Genomic DNA, 26,732 nt, shown 5'->3' on the forward strand with positions numbered 1-26,732 from the left:
AAAGGGGAAGGGTCCTCAATGTAGCCCTGGCTGGCCTTGAACTCACAAAGACCCACTTGCCTTCACCTCCTGGTGCTGGGATTAAAGGTGTGTGCCAATCCTTGCAGCATCTTTTCTCATCTTTAAGTTGATTGTCTTAGAAGATATTTTGCCCAAACAATGGAAACCTGAATAAATACTCTCCACCCTGCTTTTTTTTTTTTTCTCCCCTATGGAGGCCAAGTAGGCTGAGTTTTGAAAAATGCCTTGAGGGATCTGAAGTTGAAAAATACAGCAGTGAGTAGGTGGCGTATTTCCCAAAGGCCTATACTGTCTCTTTCATCCCAGTGGCTGCAGGCTACGAAGACTGGGAAAAGCCACGAGAACCTTCTTCGGCAGATGGTACAATGAGTTCTCAATGTGTGAGCAAAAATGACAGCATTTGACTGCTGACACGCAGTGACCTTGACATGGGTGCTTCCGGGCTGATGCCCCAACAGCACATGGAGAAGCCACTCGGCTGTGGCCACTGTGAACCCTGCTGGCCAAATGTCTGAGAAGCTGAGCACTGAGATTTCTATAGAGCAGGGGAACAGTGGCCAACAGGTGCCACTGGGTGTTGGAGTTTCCAGAGGTTAAGGACCTAGACTGTCTCTTCGTTCCTCAGCTGCCCGATGAGCGTTTCTCCTGCATGCCAACCGTGCATAGGAACCTGGCCTTCAGGGGTGCTGGGTGCTGTAGAATTCTTCCATCCTTTGCAGGGGATACTGTGTGGAAATGTCTTTGAGCATGTGAGCCCCGTATTTCCAACAAGCTCCAAATGACTTTTTAAAAGTTTAATAGCCACATCCCTGTTTTTAATTGAGTGTTAAGTGGGAAAATAATATGTACTGAGACAAACTGGTAATCACTGTCACATGATACAAATGGCTGGTGTTTAAGGAGGAACAGTGAGTCTCTGGGGAAATCCCAAATAAACCACATGGGCTGGGTTAAAAATGGCCTGTGGGGCGGAGTGGTACTGTCAAGAACTAACCTTCTCCACAGGTCAAGAAAGCAGAAAAGGATCTGCTTAGGGAGGAGGCCAGCAGGATGGAGGAACAAGAGAGGTAACGGAGATATGAGCAAAGTAGAGTAACGACGTTCGTGTAGCAACACCGTCAGGAAACTTACTGTTGGGGATGCTAATCAATAATTTTAATGAAATGTCCCACTTCCATATTTTGTTCTGAGTTTCTTTTTAAACAGACTAAGGGGCTGAATAGATGGTTGGGTTTTTTTGTTTGTTTGTTTGTTTGTTTGGTTTGTTTTTGTTTTTTTGGTTTTTCAAGACAGGGTTTCTCTGTAGCTTTGTGCCTTTCCTGGAACTCGCTTTGGAGACCAGGCTGGCCTCAAACTCACAGAAATCCACCTGCCTTTGCCTCCTGAGTGCTGGGATTAAAGGCGTGCGCCACCACCGCCACCACCGCCCGGCTTAGATGTTTTCTGTAGAGATTTACACATGACCCACTCGCATAGGAAAATATGTTGTCATTAATCACCAAAATACGGAAAACCATCATGACATCCCAGGAAACGTGTACCTGGATGGCACTTTTTTTAAGATGGATAATAATGAGCATTGGCAAGGATGTGGAAAAACTGCTGCTGGAAAAATGAAATGGAGAAGCCATTCAGAGGATTTGGATACTTCCTCAAGAATTTAAACACCAAGTTACTAGAAGACCCAATAATTCCACAATAAAAACATATCCACTCAAAATTTGTACATGAATGTTCACAGACTTTATTTATAACAATGTTAGTGTGGAAACAGCCCAAATGTCCATCTGCTAATGAATAGATAAGGAGAATCTGGTACAAAATGGAATATTATTTAGACAGAATAAGGGTGGGGATGAATAGCTCATGTGTAGCCTAGAATGCACGAGGTCCTGGATGCTACCTCCAGCACTGGAGATGGGGGTAAGGTACTGATGCAAATGAACTCATGCTCAAATGGCTGCGCCTTTGAAACGAGAGCAGACAAACTGGACAAGGTGGCTCACAGCTATAATCCCAGCAATCGGAAGGATCACTAAGGGTTTAAGGTCAGCTTAGGCTACATAGAGAATATCAGGCTAGCCAGGGGCAAGATGCTGACTCAGAAAAGGAGGGAGGGAGGGCAGGAGGGAGGGAAAGGAAGGGAGGGAGGAGGACAAATTGTCCAGCTCCATTTGTATGAGGTGTTGAGCAGGACAGATTGAGTCGAGGTTGGGCTGTAGGGAAACGAACTTGGGAGGAACTGCTGGAGGGCGGGATTTCTTTAGGGGAAGAGAAAAATGTCCTGGGGTGTGACAGTGAGGATTACACACTTTTATGAGCATAAAAGACAGGAAATGAACTAGGCCTGGTGGTGCAGGCCTGTAGTACCACATTCAGAAGGTGGAGGCAGGAGGATCAGGAGTTCAAGGCTATCCTCGGCTACATAGTAAGGCTCAGGACAGCCTGGGCTATAAGAAAAAAAAAAGGCATGGAACTGGTTTTTGATGTTTTTGTTTTGAGACAGGGTGTAGTTTTGTTTTTGTTTTGAGACAGGGTGTAGTTTTGTTTTTGTTTTGAGACAGGGTGTAGTTTTGTTTTTGTTTTGAGACAGGGTGTAGTTTTTGTTGTTTTTTGTTTTGAAACAGTCTCACTATGTTGACCAGGCCAGCCTTGAACTCACAGAGCCCGACTGGAATTGCATCTTTTTTAAAAAGAGTTTATTTTCTGATAGGTGAAATCACCTTTCAATAAAAAGGGGAGAGATGAAGGAGGGGATGGCAAAAGGTGACAGGTAGATTTTCCACGTGGGCTGTCACTGTCATGGCTGCCCATGCTCTGGGAAGGCTCTGGGCAGTTTGTTCTGGAACTGTCTCCTGAGGTTATGTTCACTAGAAGATAGCAGTGGGTTTCAGGAACACGAGGATATGAATGGGCAAAGTGATCAGCACCTCATCGCTCCCAGCATCCCTCGGGGTCTGTGTGTTGACTAAGTGACTGAACGAATGAAGCCCTGTCCATTTGTTCATCTGCACACATGGAGGCTGTCTCAGGGGTGCCAGTGAGAGGTGGGGGGTAGGTGGGGAGTGACAGTAACAAAACACCTGGCCAGATGTTGCCAACACTCCAGTAAGCTTGACCAAGATACATCTTGATCCACAACAATCAAGATAGAAATAACTGCACAGTGAGGAACTGGGAAGTGTTTCTGGGCGAAGCAGTCATGAGATTAGGGAGCTGAAGGACCTTTAAAAGTGACCCTTCAGCAGAGATCTGAAGCGTAAAGAGGGCAGTGGTAGAGGGTTGTAGCAGAATGGGGCCCTGGAGTTGGAAAGGGCATATTCAAGGATCTGAAGGAAAGCCGTAGAGGAAGCAAAGATGTCAGAGCTGAATTCGAAGAGCCGGCTAGGACCCACGAGAGCCAGGGCTCGTAGAACAGCAGGGACTGGAATCTGTCCTGAGGCTGCAAGGTCTTCAGGCACATACCTCCATCATGCTCGCTCTGTGTGGCCACTCTTTAATTATGGAGGAAGATAGTAAATGGCTAACGAAGGCCAGATATCCTTCCCATTCTGTCATCCTTAAAGTACCCGGATGCCTGTCTGGCTCCTGAAGTGGCTGCTGCCATTTCAGGCTTCACATCCCCTTCCTCAGCAGGAAGCAGGAAAATGGGATATGTTCGGCCACATATGTTCTAAGTCTGAACAGACAGGCTGATGGTCTCAACCAAGACCTAATTGTTTATAAATGTAAGTCCACCAAGACTTGGGTTCACAGAGAATGAAGAGGTGGAGAGGCGCTGGCCTGTGGGCGCTTCCTGATTAGACAGCTATTAAGGCAGCCAGTCTAGAATGAGCCATTGAGGATGGATCCTACGGTGTCAGCGCAGATCCCCTGCCACCTGACCAGAGAACAGAGGCTGGGAGGGACAGGTGGGACCCAAGAACACCAGCAAATGGGGACAGTTTCCTTTTCTCTGAACCACCCGCCAGCCCCTCACTCTGGAGCCTCCTAGCTTGTGCCCTACCTCTCTGACTCATCCTACAATACACGGTGCCTCTGGCTCCAGGGAAGGAAAAGCCGATTATGAGATGAGCAAGGCAAGGCCAGAGCAGCTGCCGCAATCATCTTCACTAGCACTGAATAATAATGAGAAGGCCACCCGGATGCTGCCCGCCATGGCAGCCGACCACTTCCAGTGGGCAGATTCAACCATCTCCTGCTGCAGTGATGATCTGGGCTTCTGAGCATTTGCTCACTCCTTCCCTTGCTCGAGGAGAGGCTGCTGGAACTGGGTGGAGCCAAGCTGAGATTCTGAAGACAAGGCATTAGGCACACACCCTGCTCAATGGCTTTCTGTGCTGAGCACTCTCAAAATGGCACTTTCATTACTCTGTGCCCTGGTTTCCCGCTAGTGAAATGGGGATCATAATAGCATTTGCCCAGAAGATCTGAGGTGGAAGATCTGTGATGTGGTTAAGAGACAGTTTGTGTTGAGTTCTACAGGGTGGCTAGGAGGCTTAGTGACCAGAACACAATGAATTGCTCTTGGGTGCCTTGACATGGTTGGCTGTTGACTCCCCATCCCTCAAATCTATGCTCCTCTTTCTCCACAATAACAGACGCTACCCTGGTGATGGGTGAAACAGGATTTCACCATGTAACTCTGACTGTTACTATGAGACCAGGCTGGCCTTGAACTCTCTGACATCTGCCTGCCTCTGCCTCCCAAGCGCTGAAATTAAAGGCGTGCGCCACCATACCCAGCTGGAATCTCTGCATTTACCTGGGAACATGTGGCGCACCTTATCCAGACTTCCTTGCAGTGAGGTGTGGCACATGGCTAAATTCCACCATGGCTGCTATGAGGGGCTCATTCACTGATGTTGACTCATCCTGCCACTGCTATTTGAAGGCAACATTGGAGTTCCGCCTCAGTCATGAAGATGAGGCTTCACTCAGAGGAGAGCAAGATGGAAAGACGGAAGGAGTTGGGCTCCACGTTGTGGTGGTGGTGAGGGGAGTGCTCTGCCATCTCTGAACTTTCATGTCAGGAACTTTGCCTGCCAAAGTCTCTTGTGGGTGTCTGTGACACACACTCAGCCCTCAGTAACTGCACCTAATGTCGCATGCCACATATTGTTGTCTCTGTCACTGTCCCCAGAGCCTAACACAAAAGAAGAAGTGAAGGCCTGTCAGTCGGGTCCCTCACTCTAGGCCGCAGACTAATAAGTGGCAGGGGTAGAACAATCCTTGGCCAGGCTGGTCCCTGGTGAGCTCAGCAGCAGGTCTGTGAGATCACGTTCTTTGTTTCTGCTGAGAGCAATGAGACACTGACTGGGCTGGAGTCCTACAGGGCACTCACATGCTGTGTTAATTTTCACATTGCGGTGCCCAAAATACTGGACAAGAAGCAATGTAAGGGAGGAAGGAGTTGGAGGGGGTACAGCTCATTAGAGTTGGCAGGAGCATGTTGGTCAATTTCCCCAAAGTCAGGAAGCAGGAAGGGATGAATTTGCTGTCCAGCTGTCTTTCTCTTTTTTTAAATTCAACCTGGGACAACCCCCACCCCCAGCCCATGGGATGGTTCTGCCTACTGTTAAAACAGATCTTCCCACCTTGACTAACCTAATCTACAGACACCCTCACAAACGTAACTAGTGGCTTGTCCCTACAGATGATTCTAGGTCCTGTCAAGTTGATAAGTGATAACCATCACACATACCATAAGGTCTTAAGCAATTGGCCAGCACCTAGAAAGGTATCACATCATACTAAATGTTTGTAAGGCTTAAATGCAATAGCGATGATGTCAGCAATGCATGCAACACACTGTGGTGCTAAAGAAACCTCACATCCACTTTAGGGCAAGTCTGGGAGCTACCAAGGAGCTACAGAGAGAAAGACAAAAGGAGCCCAGGACCTGGGAGGCCAGGGCAGAAGGGCTGATTGGAGGGAGTAAAAGATGTCTTACTCTTTCACTTCTACCCATCCAGGTCTGTGGCGTAGGACATCCATCAGTGTGTTCATGAGTGTGGTCTTGAACCGAATTAACGTTCTTGGCTCTCTGCAACACAAGACAGCAAAAAACATGCTCAGGACCGTGACTTTCCTAGGATGTCCCCCAAGGATCGGAACAAAAGGGAGGAAGAAAAGCCACGTTCTACCTGCAGATACCACAGGCAGAAGTGCCGCATCTCAGAGCTGGGTGCCACAGCTTGCCAACACTTAGACTAGGCAAGCCAAGACGCTCAGCATCTTTGAGCTATTGAAAAATAGCAAACTAAGCATACAGTGCATTTCTGTAATCCTGGAGGCTGAGGCAGGGGGAATGCCATGAGTTCAAGGCCATCTGGATTTCAGAGTGGATTTTCAGAGCACAGCCTGTACCATAAAGTGAGACTTTATCTCAAAATAACAATAACAATAATAATAATGGCTGGAAAGATGGCTCAGTAATTAAGAGCACTGGCTGCTCTTCCAGAGGACCTGGGTTCAACTCACAGCACCACATGGCAGCTTATAACCATCTATAACTCCATTCCCAGGGGACCCCAGTGCCCTATGTGGCTTCTGTGGGTACCAGGCATGCACAGATTACACAGACATGCATGCAGACATAATACTCATGCACTTAAAAAAAATAGTAAGGGGTTGGGGATTTAGCTCAGTGGTAGAGCACTTGCCTAGCAAGCACAAGGCCCTGGGTTCGGTCCTCAGCTCCACATACAAAAAAAAAAAAAATAGTAAGCCAGGCATGATGGTTTTTACTTGTGATCCTAGTCCTTGGGAGGTGGAGGCAGGAGGATCCGCTGAAGGTCATCTTTGGCTAAATAGTTTGAAGCCAGCCTAGGCTGTATGACACCTTATCAAAAAAATAAAAATAAAATGATTTTTAAAAACCAAAATACATTTCTCAAGTCCCTACTATGTGGCAGGCAAGGTCTGGCTGTCTCAAATGTGCTGTGACTAATTCTTATATCACAAGGCAAGTGTTTGCAGATCCCCTTCCCGAGAATTCAGCATTTTCCCTGTTCCTCCTACTGATGCAACTAAAAACCCCAAACAGTGTGTATAAAAAGGTAAGAGGACTGAACGGTACACAAGAAGGCTGCCTTGGACCAAAGGGACAGCACTAGTGACTTCCCCAGCTTCCTTCATGCCTCTCTATGTTCCAGATGTGGAAATGAAAAAGACAGCCAATGGGCATCCAGAAATGCTGATGGCCATTGGCCCTGAACTACCTTTAAAAGTAGCCTGCTCTCTCCAGCCTAGGGAAGCCCAAGCCAGAACAGCCTTCCACAGCAGAATGTATAGTAACTGCTCCACTCCAGTGAAACACCAAGAGAACACCTGATGTCTGCCTCCACGGGTGCCAGCAAAGGTCAAGTGGGGAGTCCTCACTTCTCATGTGGTTGCGTCAGTGTAGCCCAGTACTAGCTTTGTCACTGGATGGTGCGGAGGAGGAATCCAAGGCTGAGGCTTTCCTCTGCCTCAGGCAGTACGAGTTCACGTTGTCCGGTACCATAGGACACCAAGGGTTGGGGAAGCCTGAACTTCCCCCATGTAGGCATGAGGTTGTCCTCCAACTCTAAGCTGATGTTAAAGGGCACAATTACCAATTAATACCTGCTGTGGATATCGCTCTGTGTAAAGTTCTGATTGGCCAGTGGCCAGGCAGGAAGTATAGGCGGGACAAGAGAAAAGAGAATTCTGGGAAGTAGAAGGCTGGGGAGACACCACCAGCCGCCGCCATGAGAAGCAACATGTAAAGACACTGGTAAGCCACACGCCATGTGGCAAAGTATAGATTAACAGAAATGGGTTAATTTAAGATAGAAAAGGTAGATAACAAGCAGCCTGCCACGGCCATACAGTTTGTAAGCAATATAAGTTTCTGTGTGCTTACTTGGTTGGGTCTGAGCGACTGTGGGACTGGCGGGTAAGAGAGATTTGTCCTGACTGGGCTAGGCAGGAAAACTCTAGCTACAAATACCACTGAAAATGATTGATTGAATCAATAAAATAGAAGTTCTTGAAAGACCAATAAACTTGGAAAACCTATCAGCAAGATGGACAAAAAGAAGACACTGTTACCTCCAGGTGGGCTGAAATGGGGGGGGGAGGCACTACAGACCCTACAGATACCAAGACTACAATAAGAGCATACTAATGCCTCTGCACACCTAAGTATGGCAGCTGAGATGACATAGTCCTTGAAATGCCCAGACCCCTACAGCTGTCCCGGTGTGGCACACATTTGAGTAGCTGTGTATTCCTAGAGAAACTGAATCCATTGTGTGAAAACACCCCAAAAAGATGGGCCTGGGCCCACAGGGTTCCCTGGAGAATAAATTCCTTGAGACGTCTGTTCTACACTGTCTTCTAGAAAAAGGAAGAGTGGACCCATCTGTGACACTAGTGTACCTAATAGTGAGATAGGATGTGGACAGTTAACGTGAAAAACAAAGCTGCAGGCTAGGGGTGGGGTGTGGCGAGCCACAGAGCACCTGCTTAACTTGTGGGAGACCCTGGGTTACATTTCCATCAGCACATATACAGGTGTACACATGCATGTTCATAAACATACACCAACAAAGGAAACTCAATAATACCAAAATAAGAATTATACTTCATAACCGAGTGGAAGATTTCCAGTAGGCAAAGCTGGCTCAGTGTTAGAAAATCTAATTGATACAATTTATCACAGTATCAGATTCAAAAGCAAAATCACATAATATCGATTAAAGCAAAAAAAAAAAAAAAAAAAAGCATTTCCGTTATTCAACCTCTAAATAACAAAATATCATTAACACTAGACTTTGGGTATTAAACTTACAGTTTTGGAGAAAACAGAGCAAATGGACAGATAGACAAAGCTAATAACTGACGGATTTTACCCACTAGGGTCACAGGTCATGAGTGTCCCTGGGAGTTTCCTTCCAGCTCTCTTTCAGGGGGCATGATCTTCTCTTTTCCAGCTAATATATCTTTATGGATGAGCTTTCTTCTGATTCTCTAACAGAACAACAGATTGAATAAAAAGTATTTTTTAGACATGCATAGTGGTGCATGCCTTTGATCCCAGCACTTGGGAGGTAGAGGTAGGGGAATCTCTGTAAGTTTGAGGCCATCCTGGTCTACAGAGTGAGTCCAGAGCAGCCAGGAACTTAGAGAGACCCTGTTTCAAAAAAAATTTTTTTTGCTTTGAAACAGAGGTGAGGTTGGCCTTGAGAATAACTGTTCTCAAGTAACTTTAAAAAGCAGACTAAGAAGGTTTAGCTAAAAAGAGAGTAAGTAGAACATTACAAGGAGCACCTAATCCTGAACAACAACAACAACAACAACAAAACAGCTTCAAAATTCATCAGATTGGTGAGATTATCAAGCAGCAAACATCAAATGTCCACACGAAAGTGGGAAGGAATGATAATTACCATACAGTGCTGATGGGAAGCTGAATGAACAGAGATTCGGCCTATTAAAACCCCTGGCAAGCTGGAAGGTGGTGGCACACACCTTTAATCCCAGCACTAGAGAGGCAGGGGCAGATGGATCTCTGTGACTTCAAGGCCAGCCTGGTCTACAGAGCGAGTTCCAGGACAGCCAGGGCTACACAGAGAAACCCTGTCTCAAAAAATCAACCAAACAAAAACATAACAAACACCCACTATTGTATTATACACATGAAAGCGGCAAGCCCTGAACACTGGAGCGGCCTTGCAGGTCAGTTCTATTAAAGATGAACTTGCAAAAACTGTAGATTCAGTACTTGGGCCAAGTATGCTCCTAGGTGTGTTCTTAGAAGCACGTGCAAGGACCTCTGTCAGGGACTGACTGCTGACATTTGCTGTGGAAACAGCGCTGTGGCAGCCTGCTCATACCCCCTCGGCATTCTTCACTTGGTGTGTGCCAACCAGAGGGCCTCCCCCTCAGCACCTGAACTTCCCTCCCCCACCAGGACACAGCTGGTGGGTGGACTTGGAACCACTCTCCAGCTTGGCTTCCAGGGTCTACACTCTCTGGACAGATGGAGGCCGCTGGCCTCAGCAACACCGGTTTCCTCTCCCTGGTTACCTGCTCCCCCAACCACCACCATCACCACCACTTCCTGGTGCTTGCTCTGGGTCATTATCTGGGGGACACACCCAAGAGTTTCACAGGGAGCCAGATAAGCCACATGCCTAGGCTCTCCTATGGACAAAGTTCCACATGTTCAGAGCCCCACTAATTAATACTAGGACTACTAATTTTGTGTTTTTATTATGTTTTTTGATGTGACGAAAGCAGGGTGCAGAGGAGAAAGGAAATCAGTAGGCTACTTATATCCCCAGCTCCTCAACAGTCAGGGGCAGCCCTGTGATATGGCTATGATCAATAAGATAAAAACACAAGGAAAGCTGAGTTCCTGGGAAAGTTTGGGGGGAGGGTGCCCTGAACCCCACCCCCCACCTCTTCCTGTCTTTGTTGTTATTGTTGTTCTGTTTTTGTGTTCATGTAGCCTGGGCTGAAGTTAACTCTGGAACCTGCCTAGGCTTCAGTAGGCCTGAGATAACAAGTGTGAACCACCAAGCCTGACGTTTTGGGTCTCGACTGTGACTTGAAGGCTGGAGCTGCAGCAGCTACTGAGTGCCCATGAGGAATCAACACAGTCATAAAGCTCTAACATCAAACCTCTGCCCAGCACTCTGGCCACTTCATCCTATGAAGGAAAGAAATGAAATTGCTGTTTTGTTACTTGTAGGCAAACAAAACATGTTTCCAATTGGCAGGTGCCCTGGACAGACAGCGGAGTGGGCCCTGTTGACTGAGTGCTCTTGGCTTCATTAGGGTAGGGATGCAAGTTCAGGGTCAAGACCTGGATTGGATTAAGGAGCTCTGCATGCAAAGGGGAGAGACTTGGCATTGATAAAACGGTACCAAACATTTGGAAAGAGGCTGGCAGAGCTCCGAGAGAGCTGCCCGAAGTCACCACGCCAGCCGTAGGGACCTCAGTGAAGATCAAACGCCGGCTACAATGTGTTGCGGGGCAAACCTCTCCATGCCCCAAAAGTCTCCAGGAAAGAGTACTGCTTTCCTGCTCCGTCCAGGTAGGTTGTGCTCAAGGCAGACAGACTAGTAGGTGCTGAATTCGGAGCCCAGGCTGTTAGGAACACAGAGTGCCAGAGGGGAGGGATCAGTGTATACAAGCATCGGGTTCACAGGACTGGCTCCCAAGTCCAACCAGCCCTGCCCAGCAAGTGCAGGATTCCCTGCAAGGCACTCGGCTCTTTGGAGTGTCCAGTTTCTCCATCTGCATAATGAACACATTAGGAGGGTCTGCATCAGGGGTGGGGGTAAGGATTTGACGACACGGGGGGGGGGGCAGGGCCTGACTTGCAATAGCTGTCCAACAACTATTTACTATGGTTGCTAGGGTTACAATCACAATCACTGAACTAAATTGTAGAGAGATGGCCAGGTGTCACGGAGCTCACCTGTGATCCCATTGGGAATTCAAGGTCAGCCAGGCCACAAAGGGAGAGCCCTAACTCAAAAAGACAAATGTGGTGAGGGTAAAGCAGAGAGATTGAGGAGGGGATGGAAAGAAGTGGGGAGGGAAGAGGGCAGGAGGGAGGGCCGGGCCTGTGCGCATGGACGGGGTGAGAACACTCACCTCTCTTTCCCCTTTGACACTCCATGGCCCTTGTTACCTTGATTCTGTGGGGAGGAAAGAAAAATGATGTAACGGTTTTGCACATCCACCTCCCTTTCCTGTGCAACCTGGTTCAGTGAGTGAGCTGCGCAAACTACCACACTCATCGGGCATAGGTCCTCAGGCATGAACATCTAGCCTGGCTGTGTTCTCCCTCATCATCTCCACCCAGAAATCAGGGCAGAACTTACCTGCTTACCAAGGAATGAATTCTCCATCACTACACTGGAGAACTGTGCCACAGGCAAGACTGTGGTATGAAGGTCTGCGCGGCAGTGCTTCAAATGCCAGCCCAAGGCTGCACTTGAGAGCTCCTCTGGCTCGGTGAGAGGAGTCTGGGCCTTCCATTCTAACTCTGAGTGTTGATTGTACACGAGGTCTAGGAAGGAGCTGTTGTAGTTGTTGTTGTTGTTGTTTTTAACACTTTGTTCTTTGGGGGCCCTGCCACCTGGCTCTCAAATGAATACACAGAGACTTATTCTTACTTTTGAATGCCTAGCCTTACCTTGGCTTGTTTCTAGCCAGCTTTTCTTAACTTAAATTATCCCATCTTTTGCCTCTGGGGTTTTACCTTTCTGTATTCTATGTCTTTCTTTACTTCTTACTCCATTGCTGGCTGTGTGGCTGTGTGGCTGTGTGGCTGTGTGGCTGTGTGGCTGGTGGCTGGGTGGCTGGGTGGCTGTGTGGCTGGGTGGCTGGGTGGCTGGCCCCTGGTGTCCTCCTCTCCTTCTCCTTCTTTTGCTCCTCCTTCCTCGCTTCCCCTTCTATTTATTCTCTCTGTCTGCCAGCCCCATCTCTCTCTCTCTCTCCTGCCTGGCTATTGGCCATTCAGCTCTTTATTCAACCAATCAGATGTTATAAGCAGACAAAGTAACACAGCTTCACAGAGTTAAACAAATACAACATACAAATACAAACAAATACAAAAGAACGCAACACATCTTTGCATCATTAAACAAATATTCCATATAAATAAAACATAACACATCTTCAACTAATATTCTACCACAGACTGAGCCCATTTCTCAGAGTGATTTCCTTACACCCCAGAAGACCTACCCAATCCTTCTATGGGTAGGTGTGTTTGATAGGAATTCCAGCCATGCCCCCACAGTTGCACATGACTGATCACATGATCTATGTGCATGCTTGGAGTAGCCATGTGCATGTGTGGGTTGGCCCTTAAAAAGGCAGGCCCCATGTCCCCCCCAACCCCCTTCTCCCACACATGTCCTTTCTGCAGGCCTGATCACATCTGTCCCTTTCTCCTTGTCTGAATAAAACTCTTGTTAGTGGATTCTGCCGTGTTTCGTGACTTTTCCTCGCAGGGTAAGAACGTCACTAAAAACCATCATTGGTGTCATGCACAACAGCCACTCCCAGCACTTTGCACCTGGGAACCTGTACCAGGGAAGCCTGCTCTGTCCACAACAGCCCACTGTCCATTTGCCTGGCCGCCAGATCCTGCACATACCACTGGCTACCTCGATTGGTGAGTCCCCCACTTTTCAGCCAGCATAAACAGTCTCCTGGGTCCGTGGGGATGACCATCGAGTGTCTGGTGCCCCACTGGCAGCCCTGAGACTGGGAGTACCCCCAACCATGGTCTTCACTGGCTATGGTTGGTCCCTATCACAGGCTAAAATTTCTAGCCATCTTCCACGTCTGCAGTTTGAAATATAATTCTCATGGTCAGACCCCTGACTTCGGGTGTGTCTTCAGGCTGTGTAGGGGCCAACACATTTTTCTGGCTTGATGAAGTAGTAAATGCTGTTGAACTCCTGGGGAGTCCTTGCCCAGCTCTGGCTCCAACCTTTACACCTCCTGCTACCAGCCATTCAAACCTGCCAACCACTCTCCCTTTGCAAGAGGTGGCCGGAGTGGATGGACTGGTTAAGGTCTGTGTCCCATTCCCTCTCACAGAACTCTCTCAGATAGAAAAGAAACTGAGTTCTTACACCTCTAATTCTGCTCTCTTTATTAAACAATTTCAATATATTACCCAATCATATAGTCTCATCTTCCATGACGTATATACAATACTTGTTAATAACCTACTTCCTGAGGGGTGCAGGCGGGTTTGGGAGCAGGCTAGGGCACATGCAGATGAGGTTCACCAAACTAACCCTGAACACCCTCCAGGGGCTGAGGTGGTTCCCGATCAGGACCCACATTGGGATTATAACACTCAGGGCAGGTCCCTAGCCAGGGATAGGTTTATCACCTGCCTCCTGCCAGGCCTCTGTAAGGCTGCCCTAAAACCAGTAAAGTATGAAAAACTAAAAAACGATCATTCAAGATAAGGGTGAAAATACATCTCATTTCTTAGAACAGCTTACTAAGGCCTCCTTTAGTACACTAGCCTAGATTCTGAAAGCTCAGAGGGCAGGCAGCTCCTTAGGACCCACTTTGTTTCACAGAGCTTCCCCAACACTTAGAGAACAGGCAGAAGTGTTAGAGGTGGCATTTAAGGTATACCATGGGAGAGATGAAAAAGCCCAATAAAAACTGCCAGATGCTGGTACATGCAGTCCAACCGGCTCCCCGAAAACTGCAGGGTCCCTGTTTCAAGTGTGGGAAAGATGGCCATTGGGCCTAGGCTTGAACCACTGCCCCACGGGGGGCACCAATAGGGCCTTGCTCAAAATGCTGCCAAAAGGGCCACTGGTCAGCTGACTGTCCTAATGCACCTAGCGGCATAGGAACGCCAGATCAGGACCACCCTCTGGCTGACTTCCTAGGCTTGGCTTTCAGCAACCACTGACACTGCCTGGGTCCTGCCCTGGCCACTCCCATCTCACACAAGGAACCCAGGGTAGTAATAACAATATCTGGGCGACCCATCTTCCTTCTGGACACCGGAGCTACCTACTCAGTCCTGAGAGAGTTTGGGGGCCTACCTCTCCTTGTCTCCCTATTGTCAGGGAAGAGGACAGCCTTACCTACTCACCAGACCCCACCACTTAATTGTATTTTCAGAGGCATCCCTTTCACACACACATTCTTAGTGGTGCCAAGCCGCCCTGTGCCTCTAATGGGAGGGGATCTTCTAACTAAGGTAGGAGCGTCCATTTCATTTGCTCCCCACGTTTGCCTCACCCCAGACTCGCCAGCAGCTCCTCTCCTTCTCCTAGCCACTCACCCTACTGACTCTAACAGTTCCTTTCCCTTGCTGGCCTCTCAAGTAGACCCAAAAGTCTGGGACACCCAGAACCCTTTATCACTAGGCACCATCTGCCTATTACTAACCATTTATAGGACCCTACCAGATATATTACCCAAGCTCAGTACCCTCTCTCACTCCAGAGCCTAAGAGGACTTAAGCCTATCATTTCTAGGAAAAAGCTGCTCCACCCAACTTCTTTGCCTTTTAACATCCCCATACTTGCAGTAAAAAGTCTAGTGGAACTTACCGCCTGGTTCAAGACCACCGGCTCATTAATTCTGCAATGGTCCCTCTCCATCCGGTAGTGCCTAACCCTTATACTCTCCTGTCCACTGTCCCTTCAGGAACCTCTCACTTCTCAGTTCTAGACCTCAAGGATGCCTTCTTTTCTATTCCTCTCAGTCCTCAGTCTCAAAATATCTTTGCTTTTACCTGGACTGACCCTGACACTCACCTGTCCACACAGCTGACCTGGACTATTCTGCCACAAGGATTCAGAGGTAGTCCACACCTATTTGGTCAGGCTCTGGCCTCTGACCTGCTTTCTCTGTCTCTCCCTGGCTCTAAACTAATACAATATGTAGATGACATTCTATTCTACAGCCTGTCCTTACAAGTTAGCCAAACTAACACCTAAAATAACCAGGCTGACCAGGAAGCCAGGACAGTGGCCCTCCAGGGCCAAGTCTCACCCCACCTACCACAGGGAATCCATGCAGTGCAGCCCACACCCTCACAGGAAACCCCTGACACTAAGCAAATTCTGTGCTACCTACACCAGCTCTTTCACCTTAATAGTCTTACTCTGTCTCAATTTGTAAAAGCCCACCTGCAGCCCACCTCTGAGGACCTACAGTTCTTAAGAACTATTACTGCCTCTTGTGAGATCTGCCAAAAAACAGACTCCAATACCAAATACAGAAGTCAGCCTTTTCCCACACACCAGGCTAGAGGTTCCCTTCCAGAGATTGACTGGCAGCTCAATTTTACGCATATGCCCACCATCAGGAAAATTAAATATCTCCTTGTAATGGTGGACTCATTTTCAAATTGGGTGGAGGCATACCCTGTTTCTAATGAGCAGGCTCAGACAGTTGCAGATTTCCTTCTCTGAGAATTTATTCCTCAGTTTGGGATTCCTGCCTCCCTCCAGTCTGACAATGGTCTGGAGTTCACCTCCTAGGTTTTCCAGACACTAGCTAAGGCTCTTAACATCCCTTGGCATTTTCATGTCCCATACCATCTTCAGTCCTCAGGAAAGGTGGAGCATACCAACCTGTCTTTAAAATCTATTCTTACTAAGATGTCACAGGAACTTCACCTTGACTGGGTAAGATTATTGCCTCTAGCTCTTCTCAGGCTCAGGTTCTTCCTAAAAAGCCTCTTTCAGTTTCTCCATTTGAACTAATGTATGGAAGGCCGGTTCTAACACCAGGTCTTCTATCCAACCCTTCAACCATTCCAGACAGGCTGCTAACTCCCCTGCTATGCCACCTAAGGTCTAGCCTGTGGAACTTCACAGACAGTTCCTTACCTCAGCCACGTGACAGTCCTTGCCCATCCCCAACCCACATTGGGGATCAGGTTCCTCTATCTCCTCAAGGCCAGTGCCTTTTACCCCTTTCTCCTAAATGTCAGAGACCCTTCAAGGTAATTCTTGTGATTCCCACAGCTGCTAAACTCGAGGGCTTTCCTCACTGGGTCCACCTGTCTCATCTGAAACCTTTTATCTCACCTCCATCCCAGAAACATCTCTTCATACACAGTGACACAGACAGCGCCCTGTTCTCTCAAGCTCCAGAGGACATCAGGATCCACTGCTGCTTTGTCACCAATTCCAGAGGAATGAGGCACTACCCCATAAGCTCTTCCTTTCCTAATTAACCACTCAGCTAATTGTTATAGGGCCACCACAGAGCCAGGGGCAAAAGGACCATCAGACATATCCAGGTGGTAAGGAAAAAAAAACAGTAATAATCAAAAGGTATTTACACCCTTTTTTAAGGATGGAAAGAAAGAAAAGGAAGGAAGGAAGGAAGGAAGGGAGGGAGGGAGAGAAAGAGAGAGAGAGAAAAAAAAGAGAGAGAGAGAGAGGAAGGAAGGAAGGAAGGAAGGAAGGAAGGAAGGAAGGAAGGAAGGGTCTGGGCTCTGCAAAAACAGACTCTAATGTAAGAGTCTATCACTGTTGAATGCTCTCAGCAATTGATCACCTGTGTCTCATGAATGCTAAACCAATAAAGGAAACGGGTGCCTTAAATAATCTACCTCTAATAAAGCTTATCTCAGGTGAAAATTAAGCAGAGTACTGAACACCACAATGGTCACTAATATTCTCATGGCTGCTTCCTAACATGTTCAAAAGTTTTCCCAAGCTCTAGAAAGTAGCTTAAATCCACCTGGACAGGTCAGATCTACTTCAGATAAGTGCCAAGCCTGGTCTGGGAACACTCTAAAGAAAATAAAAATAGTAGCCAGGTGTTGGTGGAGCACGCCTTTAATCCCAGCACTCGGGAGGCAGAGGTAGTCAGATCTCTGTGAGTTCGAGGCCAGCCTGGTCTACAGAGCAAGATCCAGGAAAGGCGCAAAGCTATATAGGAGAAACCCTGTCTCGAAAAATGAAATATAATAATAATAATAATAATAATAATAATAATTCTTTTTTCCTAAGTTTTTTTTGTCTCACCAGTATCCTGTCAGCCCAAAAATTCTGAGCCAGAAAAGATGGACAACTCCAGGGCAGCAGACGACAGCCCACCATCCCAGGACACCTGTCTACTTCAGAAGCCCCCTATCCCCCACAAGAGCCAACTAACGCCCACCAAGTCATCTGGAAGCAGTTTTTGGGAGAAACGACACCGCATACCCACTCATTCACCATCTTTTATAAAAACAAAGAGTCCAGGATAATAGGAATTCCAGCCACACCCATGGTCGAGCATGCCCTTGTGGGACACTTAGTCATTTCTGCCTAGTCATTTCTGGGTCATACATCCTACAAGACTCATGTGTTGTGTGGTTACATATTTGCATGCAGTGTGACCACGTGATCTACATGCATGTGTGGAGTAACCATGTGGGCCTGTGTGTGCATGTGCAGACTGGCCCCATGTCCTCCTGCTCCCCTCTCCCACACGTGTCCTTCAGCAGGCCTGATCACATCTGTCCCTTTCTCCTTGTCTGAATAAAACTCTTGTTAGTGGATTCTGTCGTGTTTCGTGACTTTTTCCTTGCAGGGTAAGAACGTCACTAAAAACCATCAGTGTTGTTTGGCTCCAATCAAGTTCCACAAAGACCAGTACCAGTCCTGGTTGGATTGCTCCCTGAGGTGTGCATGAATAGGGAACAAACTGTCCCTGTCAGGATGACATCTTCAGGATGGATGGGCGTCTCTGTTACTTTTAACACAGTACCACAGATGAAGTGGCTATGCATCACATTGTTTTCCTGGGTGTGTGGTCTGCTCACAGCTTAACTGAACTGTCTGCATATGTCTTACATGGCCATGTCAGGAGCCTCCCCAGGAGATGTTTCTCTTGAAGTAGGAGGTTTCATCCACTCTCAGACACACTGGGAGTACAAGTCAGTTGCTTGGGGTTGTAGGGCAGATGTTGACTCATCAGCTGGGACTTGCTCCCAAGTCTCTAGAGACATGGATGTCTGCTGTGAGATATTATTTTAACTATGTAAAGATGTATTATGTTTGTTTTTGCTGTGGAATATTACTTAAACTGTGCAAAGGTGTATTATTTTGTTTCTGCTGCATTTGGTTATGTAAGCATGTGTTGCATTTGTTCCAACTTGCCTGCCTAAGACACCTGATTGGTCAATAAAGAGCTGAATGGCCAATAGCTAGGCAGGAAAAGGATAGGCAGGGCTGTCAGGGAGAGAAAATAAATAGGAGAAGGAATCTAGGCTCAAGAGAGGGAAGAATGAGAGAAGATGGAGAGAATGAGGGACACACCCAGCGTAAGAAGCCAGGCAGATGCCAGACAGACAGACATGGAGAAGCAGTGAAAGTAAGATCTACAAAAGCAAGAAAAGGAATAAGCCCCAAGAAAAAATAAAAGGTAGACAAAGAGAAACAGGTGAATTTAACTTGTAAGAGCTAGCCAGAAACATGCCTAAGCTAAGCCAAACTTATTCAAAACTTATAATAAATCTCTGTGTCATGATTTGGGAGCTTGTTGGTGGCCCTAAAAGAAATAGGCTGGTCCTGGTGTCTGTTTGCACCCAGAATACCTCCAGAGCACTTGTGAATACTTCTAACCCTTCTCCTCCATGTCAGCTCTGATGAGTCTATGTAGCCTGACAGGATCACAGGAGGAGCCTTGCGGCCATTTCACAGGCTCTGCCCACACTCGAAAGGGATACACACAGCAGGTACAGCAAGGAAAGGAAACCTTTGGGATCATTGTGGCATTCTGGTTATTGCTCACTCGTACCCTTTGAAGGGCCAGAGTAAGGGCACTGCTTCACCAAACTAGTGAACTCCAAAAGCAATTAAAACTATAGTCCGATCTTACTCCAGTCCATCAACTCACGCAATGCTCTTCAAGATAGCCTAATCTTTTTATTTTTATTTGTTTTTGTTTTTCAAGACAGGATTTCACTGTGTAGCCCTGACTATCCTGGAAATCACTCTGCAGGTCAGGCTGGCCTCAAACTCACAGAGATCCTCCTGCCTCTGCTTCTTAGTGCTGGAATTAAAGGTGTGTGCCACCACCGCCCAGCTAATCCTAATCTTTAAAAAAAAAACTGTTATTTTTCATTCTTTTTCCTGCTCTCAAGTCTAGACTTTTATAGGCAGTCACTCCCTGGCCTTTGGTTGCAAAACTTTTCCTTTCTTCAGGCTTCCATTACTATACCTGCCAAAATTTCAATCAATCATGTATGCATATGTGAAGCTACAACTGCTGTGAGTGAGTGTATGCATGTATGTGAGTGAGTGTGCATGTGAGTGTGTGTGAGTGTGTTTTGTGTGAGTGTGTGTGTGCGTGCTATATGTACGTGTATGCAGGTGTGCTCACCCATGTCTGTGAGAGTAAAGACCTGAGACCAATGGGCTGGATGTTTTCCTCCACTTGTTACCTCAACCATCATCATAGTTTGAGGCAGGGTCTCTCAGTGGACCTGGAGTTCACCCTTTCTGCTAGCCTGGCTGGCCAGAGAGCCCCTGGCATCTGCCTGTCTCCCTGCCCCACCCCCAGAAATGGGGTTACAGACATGAATGCCATTCCCAGCTTTTATTTGTTATTTCCAGGTGTGTGTGTGTGTGTGTGTGTGTGTGTGTGTGTGTGTGTTGTGAATGAATGTGAGCACATGTGTGTATTGGGGCTTGCATGTCTGTGTGCATGTGGAGGTCTGAAGTTGATGTCAGGAACCATCCTCAATCACTAGTCCACATTGTGCCTCTGAGGCAGGATCTCTCAATCAAACCCAGAGCTTACTGATATGGTTAGTCTAGCTAGCCAGCTTGCTCTGGGGAATCTCATCTCAATTTTTGAGGTTGGAACTACAAGTACATCACCATGCCTACATGAATTCTTGAACTCTAACTTGGGTCCTTATTCTTGAGTGGCAGGCAATTGAACCATTGAGCCATCTTTACAGCCCACACCCAATTTTTACATAGGTGTTAGAATCTTCATGCTAGCACAGCAAGGATTTTACCTACTGAGCTGCTCCCAGCCCTACTTTGTTTTATTTACTTTTGATCCTCTGTCACTACCACTTTGTTTTATAAGCAATCAGGATTGAATGCGGGGCTTGGCATATGCTAGACAAGTCCTCCATCACTGAGTAGGTCATTCATGTGAAGATGTGACATCATAAAGTATTGAGTTTTCCAATCCACAAATATGGCTTATCTCTACTAATTTGTCAATTTTATTTTCTTTCCAAATATTTTCTGGTTTTCATATAGAAGTCATACACATTTTAATTTTATTTTATTTGTAGGTATTAATACTGTAATGCTGTTGTAAATATATTTTTGATGTGTATGTGTATATATATATATATATAAGCAAATGACAAAGCATGTATGTATAAATGCATGTGAAGGCCAGAGAGATTGTGGTAGTTGGAATGTAATTGGCCCCCATAAGCTCATAGGGAGTGGCACTATTTGGAAGTGTAGCTTTGTTGGAGTAGGTGTGGCCTTGTTGGAGGAAGTATGTCACTATGAGAATGGGCTTTGACGTCTCATATATGCTCAAGCCACACCCAATGTCTCAGTTCACTTTCTGTTGCTGGAGATCAAAGACGTAGAAATCTTAGCTCCTTCTCCAACACCATGTTTTCCTGCATACCTCCATATCCTGCCATGATAATGGACTAAACTGCTAAAACTGTAAGCCAACTAATTAAATATTTTCCTTTATAAGAGTTACTGTAGTCATGGTGTCTCTTCACAGCAATACAAACCCTAATTAAGACAGAAGTTGGCAGCAGGGACTGGGGTATTGTTGTGATAGGCCTGACAGTGGTTTTTTGTTTTTGGGATTTTTTTAAGGAACATGGACCTTGGAGTGTGGATTAGAAAAAAGTAGTTGAACCCTTTGAGTGCTGCTTAACTGTCCATTCTAGTAGGAACATGGAAGACTGTGGTGATGAGTGTGATTTGAACTGTGGGCGGTGGATCAAAAGGTTTCAGAGGAGAAGAATGTTAGTATGTGGCCTAGAGATTGGTCTTGTGATATTTTGGTGAAGAAAATGGCTGGTTTTTGCTCTTGTCAAAGGAGTCTGCCTGATGCTAAAGTGAAGATATTTGAATTAATTTCATTGGCAGAGAAAATCTCAAAACAGCCTTATATAGACTCTGTTGTGTGGTTATTATTGTTAACTCTAATGAAGATATATAATGAAAAGGAGCAAGCTGAGAAAGGAAAAATACAAAATGTACAATTTGAGGAGATAAGGAGCACCAGGAAGTAGAATAGAGCTAAATCCTGTGTTCAAGGAGATAAATGGATTAAGAAATAGAATAAAGAAAATGTAACCTCAGGGCAATATCCCACCCAGCTAAGTTTCCAACTTGTGTAAAGGAACTAAAGAAATGCCTAGAGCTGGGTGTGATGGCACATGCCTTTAATCCCAGAACTCTGAAAGCAGAGGCTGGTGGATCTCTGAGTTTGAGGCCAGCCTGGTCTATAGAGCAAGTTCCAGGACAGCCAACCTTAGGCAGTGAAGGAAACCATGGAAAACAGAAAGCTGGTGAAGATGTGATTGAATGAGGGAGCCATGTTCCAGCCCCAGTAAGCAGCAGAACTTAGCATCTTCAGCCACATGGCTGTGGCTTTAGAGTCAAGGATAGAAGAAAGACATTATGGAATCTTCCTCTGCAACCAAGGAAAGCTGCCAAGGGCAGGCATAAGTCAGGCATGTCCCTAAATGGAGGTCTACAGAGGCCTTTGGGTGAGGCTGTGAAGGAGAAGCCTGGATAGCCTTGAAGACCCCAAGATTAGAGATGCCAGAGTCATGAGATACCTGTTGAGGAAAGCTACTAACAGGGAGTGGAACCAGCCCAAGAGAAAGAAGTATGCTATAGTCAACAAAGCTGAATGGAGTTGGAGATCTGAAGAGCACTTTGACATCAGATGTGGAGATGCACAGTTTGGAGTTTTCCCAGCTGGTTTTTGGTCTTGCTTTGGTCCAGTATTTCCTCACTATGCTCCCTTCCCCATGTTTTGGGATAGTAGTATATATCCTGTGCCATTATATGTTGGAAGTATGTTATCTGATTTTTAATTTTGATTTTATAGAGAATTACAGTTAAGAGACTGCATTAATCTCAGAAAAGACTTTGAACTTTGGACTTTAAAACATTGTTGAGACTGTGATAGACTATGGGAACTTTTGAAGTTGGACTAAATGCATTTTGCATTATGATATTGTCACAAGTTTATGGGGTCTGGGAGTGGAATGTGGTAGTTTGAATGTAATTGGCCTCCATAAACTCATAGGGAATGACACTATTGGGAAGTGTGGCTTTGTTGGAGTAGAAATGGCCTTGTTGGAGAAAGTGTGTCCCTGTGGAGGTGGGCTTTGAGATCTCATATATGCTCAAGCTACACCCATATCTCAGTCCACTTCTGATCAAGATGTAGCCAGCACCATGTCTGCATGCAGACCACCATGTCCCACTATAATGATTATGGACTAAACCTCTGAAAATTAAGCCACCCACCCTAATTAAGTGTTTTTCTTTTATAAGAGTTGATTCCATGGTCATGGTATCTTTTCATAGCAATAGAAACCCTAACTAAGACAGAGGTCAAGGTTGTGTGTCTTTCTCAGTCAGTCTCCACCTTATTTTTTGAGGCAGTATCTTTTACAGAACCTAGCATTCTCTGATTCAGCTAGACTGAGTAGCCAGTAGGCCCCAGGATCCTCCTGACTCCACCTCTCCAGTGCTGGGATTACAAGTGCAGGATACCACATCTAGTATGTGTGTGTATGTGTGTGTGTGCATGTGCGTGTGCATGTGTGTGTATAAATATATATATTTAATGTGGGTACTGGGAATCAAATCCAGGTCCTGACAATACTAACTTGTAATGGGCAGAAAAATACCACCCTAAAGACATCCATATCCAAATCCCTAGAGCATATAAGTATGTTACATTACAGGCAAAAGGAAATTAAGGATAAGCTGGAATTCAGTGGCTCCTCCAGTGACCTTACAATGGAGAGCTCATTCTGACTATCTGAATAGACCAGATATCATCACAAAGATCTGCAACTGTGGGTGAAGGAGGTGGAAATGTCAGAGTGATGAATGTGAGGAAGATGGCTTTGATAGCAAACGCAGACCAGAAGCCAATGAGAGAGGGCAGCCATTAGATGCCAGAACAGGCATGAAGTAACCTCTCCCAGGAATACAGCTCTCCATGGTGCCTCTAACTCAACACCTCGCTTCACACTTCTGACCCCTAGGCCTGTCAGATAACAAGCTTTCTAAGCCAAGAGCATTAAGGTAGCTTGTTGCAATAGCCACTGGAAACAGACACAAACAGAAGCAAAACTGATTCATGTTTTCTACCTGTCGTCAGCAGCCTTGCTGAACTATCAACAGACGTAGCTTATAGATTCCCTTGACTTTTCTGTGTGTATACATGTTTTCTACGAACAAAGGCAAATTTATTCCCTCCTTTTCCATGTCTATGCCTTTTATTTTTGTTGCAATGGCTAAACCCTAATACAGTGCTGACTATAAGTTTTTATTTTTATTTTATTTTTATTTTTCTGAGACAGGGTTTCTCTGTGTAGTTTTGGTGCTTATCCTGGATCTCATTCTGTAGACCAAGCTGGCCTCAAACTCCCAGAGATCCGCCTGGCTCTGTCTCCCAAGTCCTGGGATTAACGTCGTGAGTCACCACCACCCAGCTGACTATAAGTTTTTAGTGCAAACATCTTTAACTTACATCTGGCCTTAAGGGACATTTTCTGTTTCAACTTTTAGAAATGATATTGCTGAGGCCATCAAGATGGTTCAGTGGATAAAGGAGCTTGCAACTATGTAGTTGAAAGTTTTCCTGTGTCCCACCTGGCCTGAGGTCAGGACAAATCTCTCTCACCTGCCGGTCCCGCAGCTGCTTGGACCCAAATAAACACACACAGGCTAATATTATTTTTAAACTATGGCCATGGCAGGCTTCTTGCTATATAGTTCTTATATCTTAAGTTAACCCATTTCTTTTTCTGTTGTTGTTGTTGTTTTGTTTTTTGAGACAGGGTTTCTCTGTGTAGCTTTGGTGCCTGTCCTGGATCTCATTCTGTAGACCAGGCTGGCTTTGAACTCATAGAGATCCACCAGGCTCTGCCTCCTGAGTGCTGGGATTAAAGGCGTGCACCACCACTGCCACCAGCCAGTTAACCCATTTCTATAAATCTATACTTTGCCACATGGCTTGTGGCTTACTGGTACTTTTATATCTTGCTTCTCATGGCGGAGGCTGGCAGCATCTCCTCTGCTCGGTCTTTCTTCTCTCTATCTATTTGGATTTTCCACCTGCCTCTAAGCTGCCTTGCCATAGGCTAAACAGCTTTATTTATCAACCAATTAGAGCAACATATTTTCACAGCATACAGAAAGACATGCCCCCATCACAACAAGCCTGACTGAGTTCGATCTTGGAGACCCACATGGTGGGATGAGAGAATGGACTCCTACAACTTGTCCTCTGACCCCTGCACATGGGCCATGGAGCACAGCTGCACACTCACATCAATTAAACAATGTAATACAATTTTGTTTTTAGAGAGCGATGTTACTATAGGATTTTATAATTGTCCTCTACCAAAAGGGGTAAATTTCCTGCTATTCCATAGTTTTTCAAGGACAAGTATTTAATTAATTAATTAATTTATTCATTTATTTATTTATTTATTTATTTATTTATTTAACTTAAGGCATCTTTTCTTATATCACTATGGAAATACTATGAAATTCATTGAAAACGTCTTTCACTGATAACTATTATGTTATTCACCCATCATGGTCATCAAGCTCTAGTTCCTCAGAGACATTTAACATTTACTTCTGCCTGACACCACAAGAACTGTGTGTGAAGTGCGTGTGTGCATTTTCCTGTGATAGAGTTCATGACCTTGCTGCATATGTAGAGGTCAAAGGGCAACCCTGAGTATCAGTCCTTGCCTTCCATCTTTTTTGTGACAAGGTCTTGTTTGTTGTCAACTGCCCTATTTGCCAGGCAAGCTGGCCTTCAAGCTTCCAGAGACTCTCCTGTCCCCACCTCCCATCTCACCGCAGGAACACTGGGGTCACATCTTGGTTCTGGGCTTTCTAACTTGGGTCCTTTCGCAGAAAGCACTCTACACACTGAGCTACCTCCCTGGGCTATGAACTGTAAATGCAATGTCACTGTCCTTGCTTAGCCTTTCCCAGAAGGCATGAGGACCCATCCAAGGTTAAGGGTTCTCAGAAGAAGTTGGTTTTATGTCTTTTTCAGAATAGTAAATGGTTTATCAGAACTACTACATCATTTGTATATGACAACGTAGACTCATGACAAGCAGAAGGGGAAGCCTGAGGCTGTGGAGCTCAGTGCAGTCCCCAGGGGCACCATTCTCCAAGCCCTTCTCTGTGTTCAGCACTCCAGAGGCTCAGAGGGTATTTCCCATGCCACACAAACACACCTAGGACCTCAGCTGACAGGGAGAAGTTGGTGGCTTTCATCTGTCAAAGGTAAATCTATTCTAATGAGTACCTTTGCCAGGGATGGGCCCCCCTGAAGGGTCTAGGATTCAGAAAGAACCCTCAGTTCCAATTATTGGCCCTACTCTATTTGTGATACAATCTACCTCCACTCCAAGGGACAGGAAGAAACAATGGCACAGGTGAGATTTCTTTTCTTTCCCTTTTTAAAAAATCCTTATGGATTTCTATTGTACAACCAACTTCCCCAGGGCAGAGGGAGTGGGGGAGCCAACTCTTTTTTTTTTTTTTTTTTTTTTTTTGCCAGAGCTGAGGACTGAACCCAGGGTCTTGTGCTCGATAGGCAAGCCCTCTACCACCCGGGAGCCAACTCCCAGCCAACCACAAAGCATTTCTGTTCTGATATACTGGGACAAGGGACCCTGTTCAGATGCTTCTGTGCTCACTAAAGTTACTGTTGTGACGGTAAACAAAGAGCCGGAATCCCGTCTGTAGAAGGGCCACACCTTTAGATTGCCAGAGGGAGTGAGGGCAGGAGGGGTCGGGATCGCCAGGTGGAACACCTTAAGCCTTTGGGCTTGAAACCCAAACCCCTTAGGAGTTGACGGTCTTCCCAGCTCTGGGGCCTCCTCCTCTGTCCCAGGCCTCTATTGTGCTTGCCAATACATTTTTCTTTTTCTTTGCCCTGGGAC

At 46.2% G+C, this 26,732-nt stretch overlaps 1 protein-coding gene across 2 annotated transcripts in view; it reads right to left on the minus strand.

Moving 5' to 3' along the window:
- Window positions 1-26,732, minus strand: part of Ttll9 (tubulin tyrosine ligase like 9) — a 53,597-nt gene that overhangs the window by 24,996 nt on the left and 1,869 nt on the right. For both annotated transcript variants that reach the window (XM_036185713.1, XM_036185712.1), the window contains exons 2-3: window positions 11,657-11,700; window positions 5,975-6,067 (exon numbers count right to left, since the gene is read on the minus strand). In XM_036185713.1, coding sequence (XP_036041606.1) covers window positions 5,975-6,067; window positions 11,657-11,700 — 137 coding nt within the window. The remainder of the gene's footprint in view (window positions 1-5,974; window positions 6,068-11,656; window positions 11,701-26,732) is intronic.

Source organism: Onychomys torridus, chromosome 4 (genome assembly GCF_903995425.1).
Source record: "Onychomys torridus chromosome 4, mOncTor1.1, whole genome shotgun sequence".
NCBI classification, from domain to species: domain Eukaryota; kingdom Metazoa; phylum Chordata; class Mammalia; order Rodentia; family Cricetidae; genus Onychomys; species Onychomys torridus.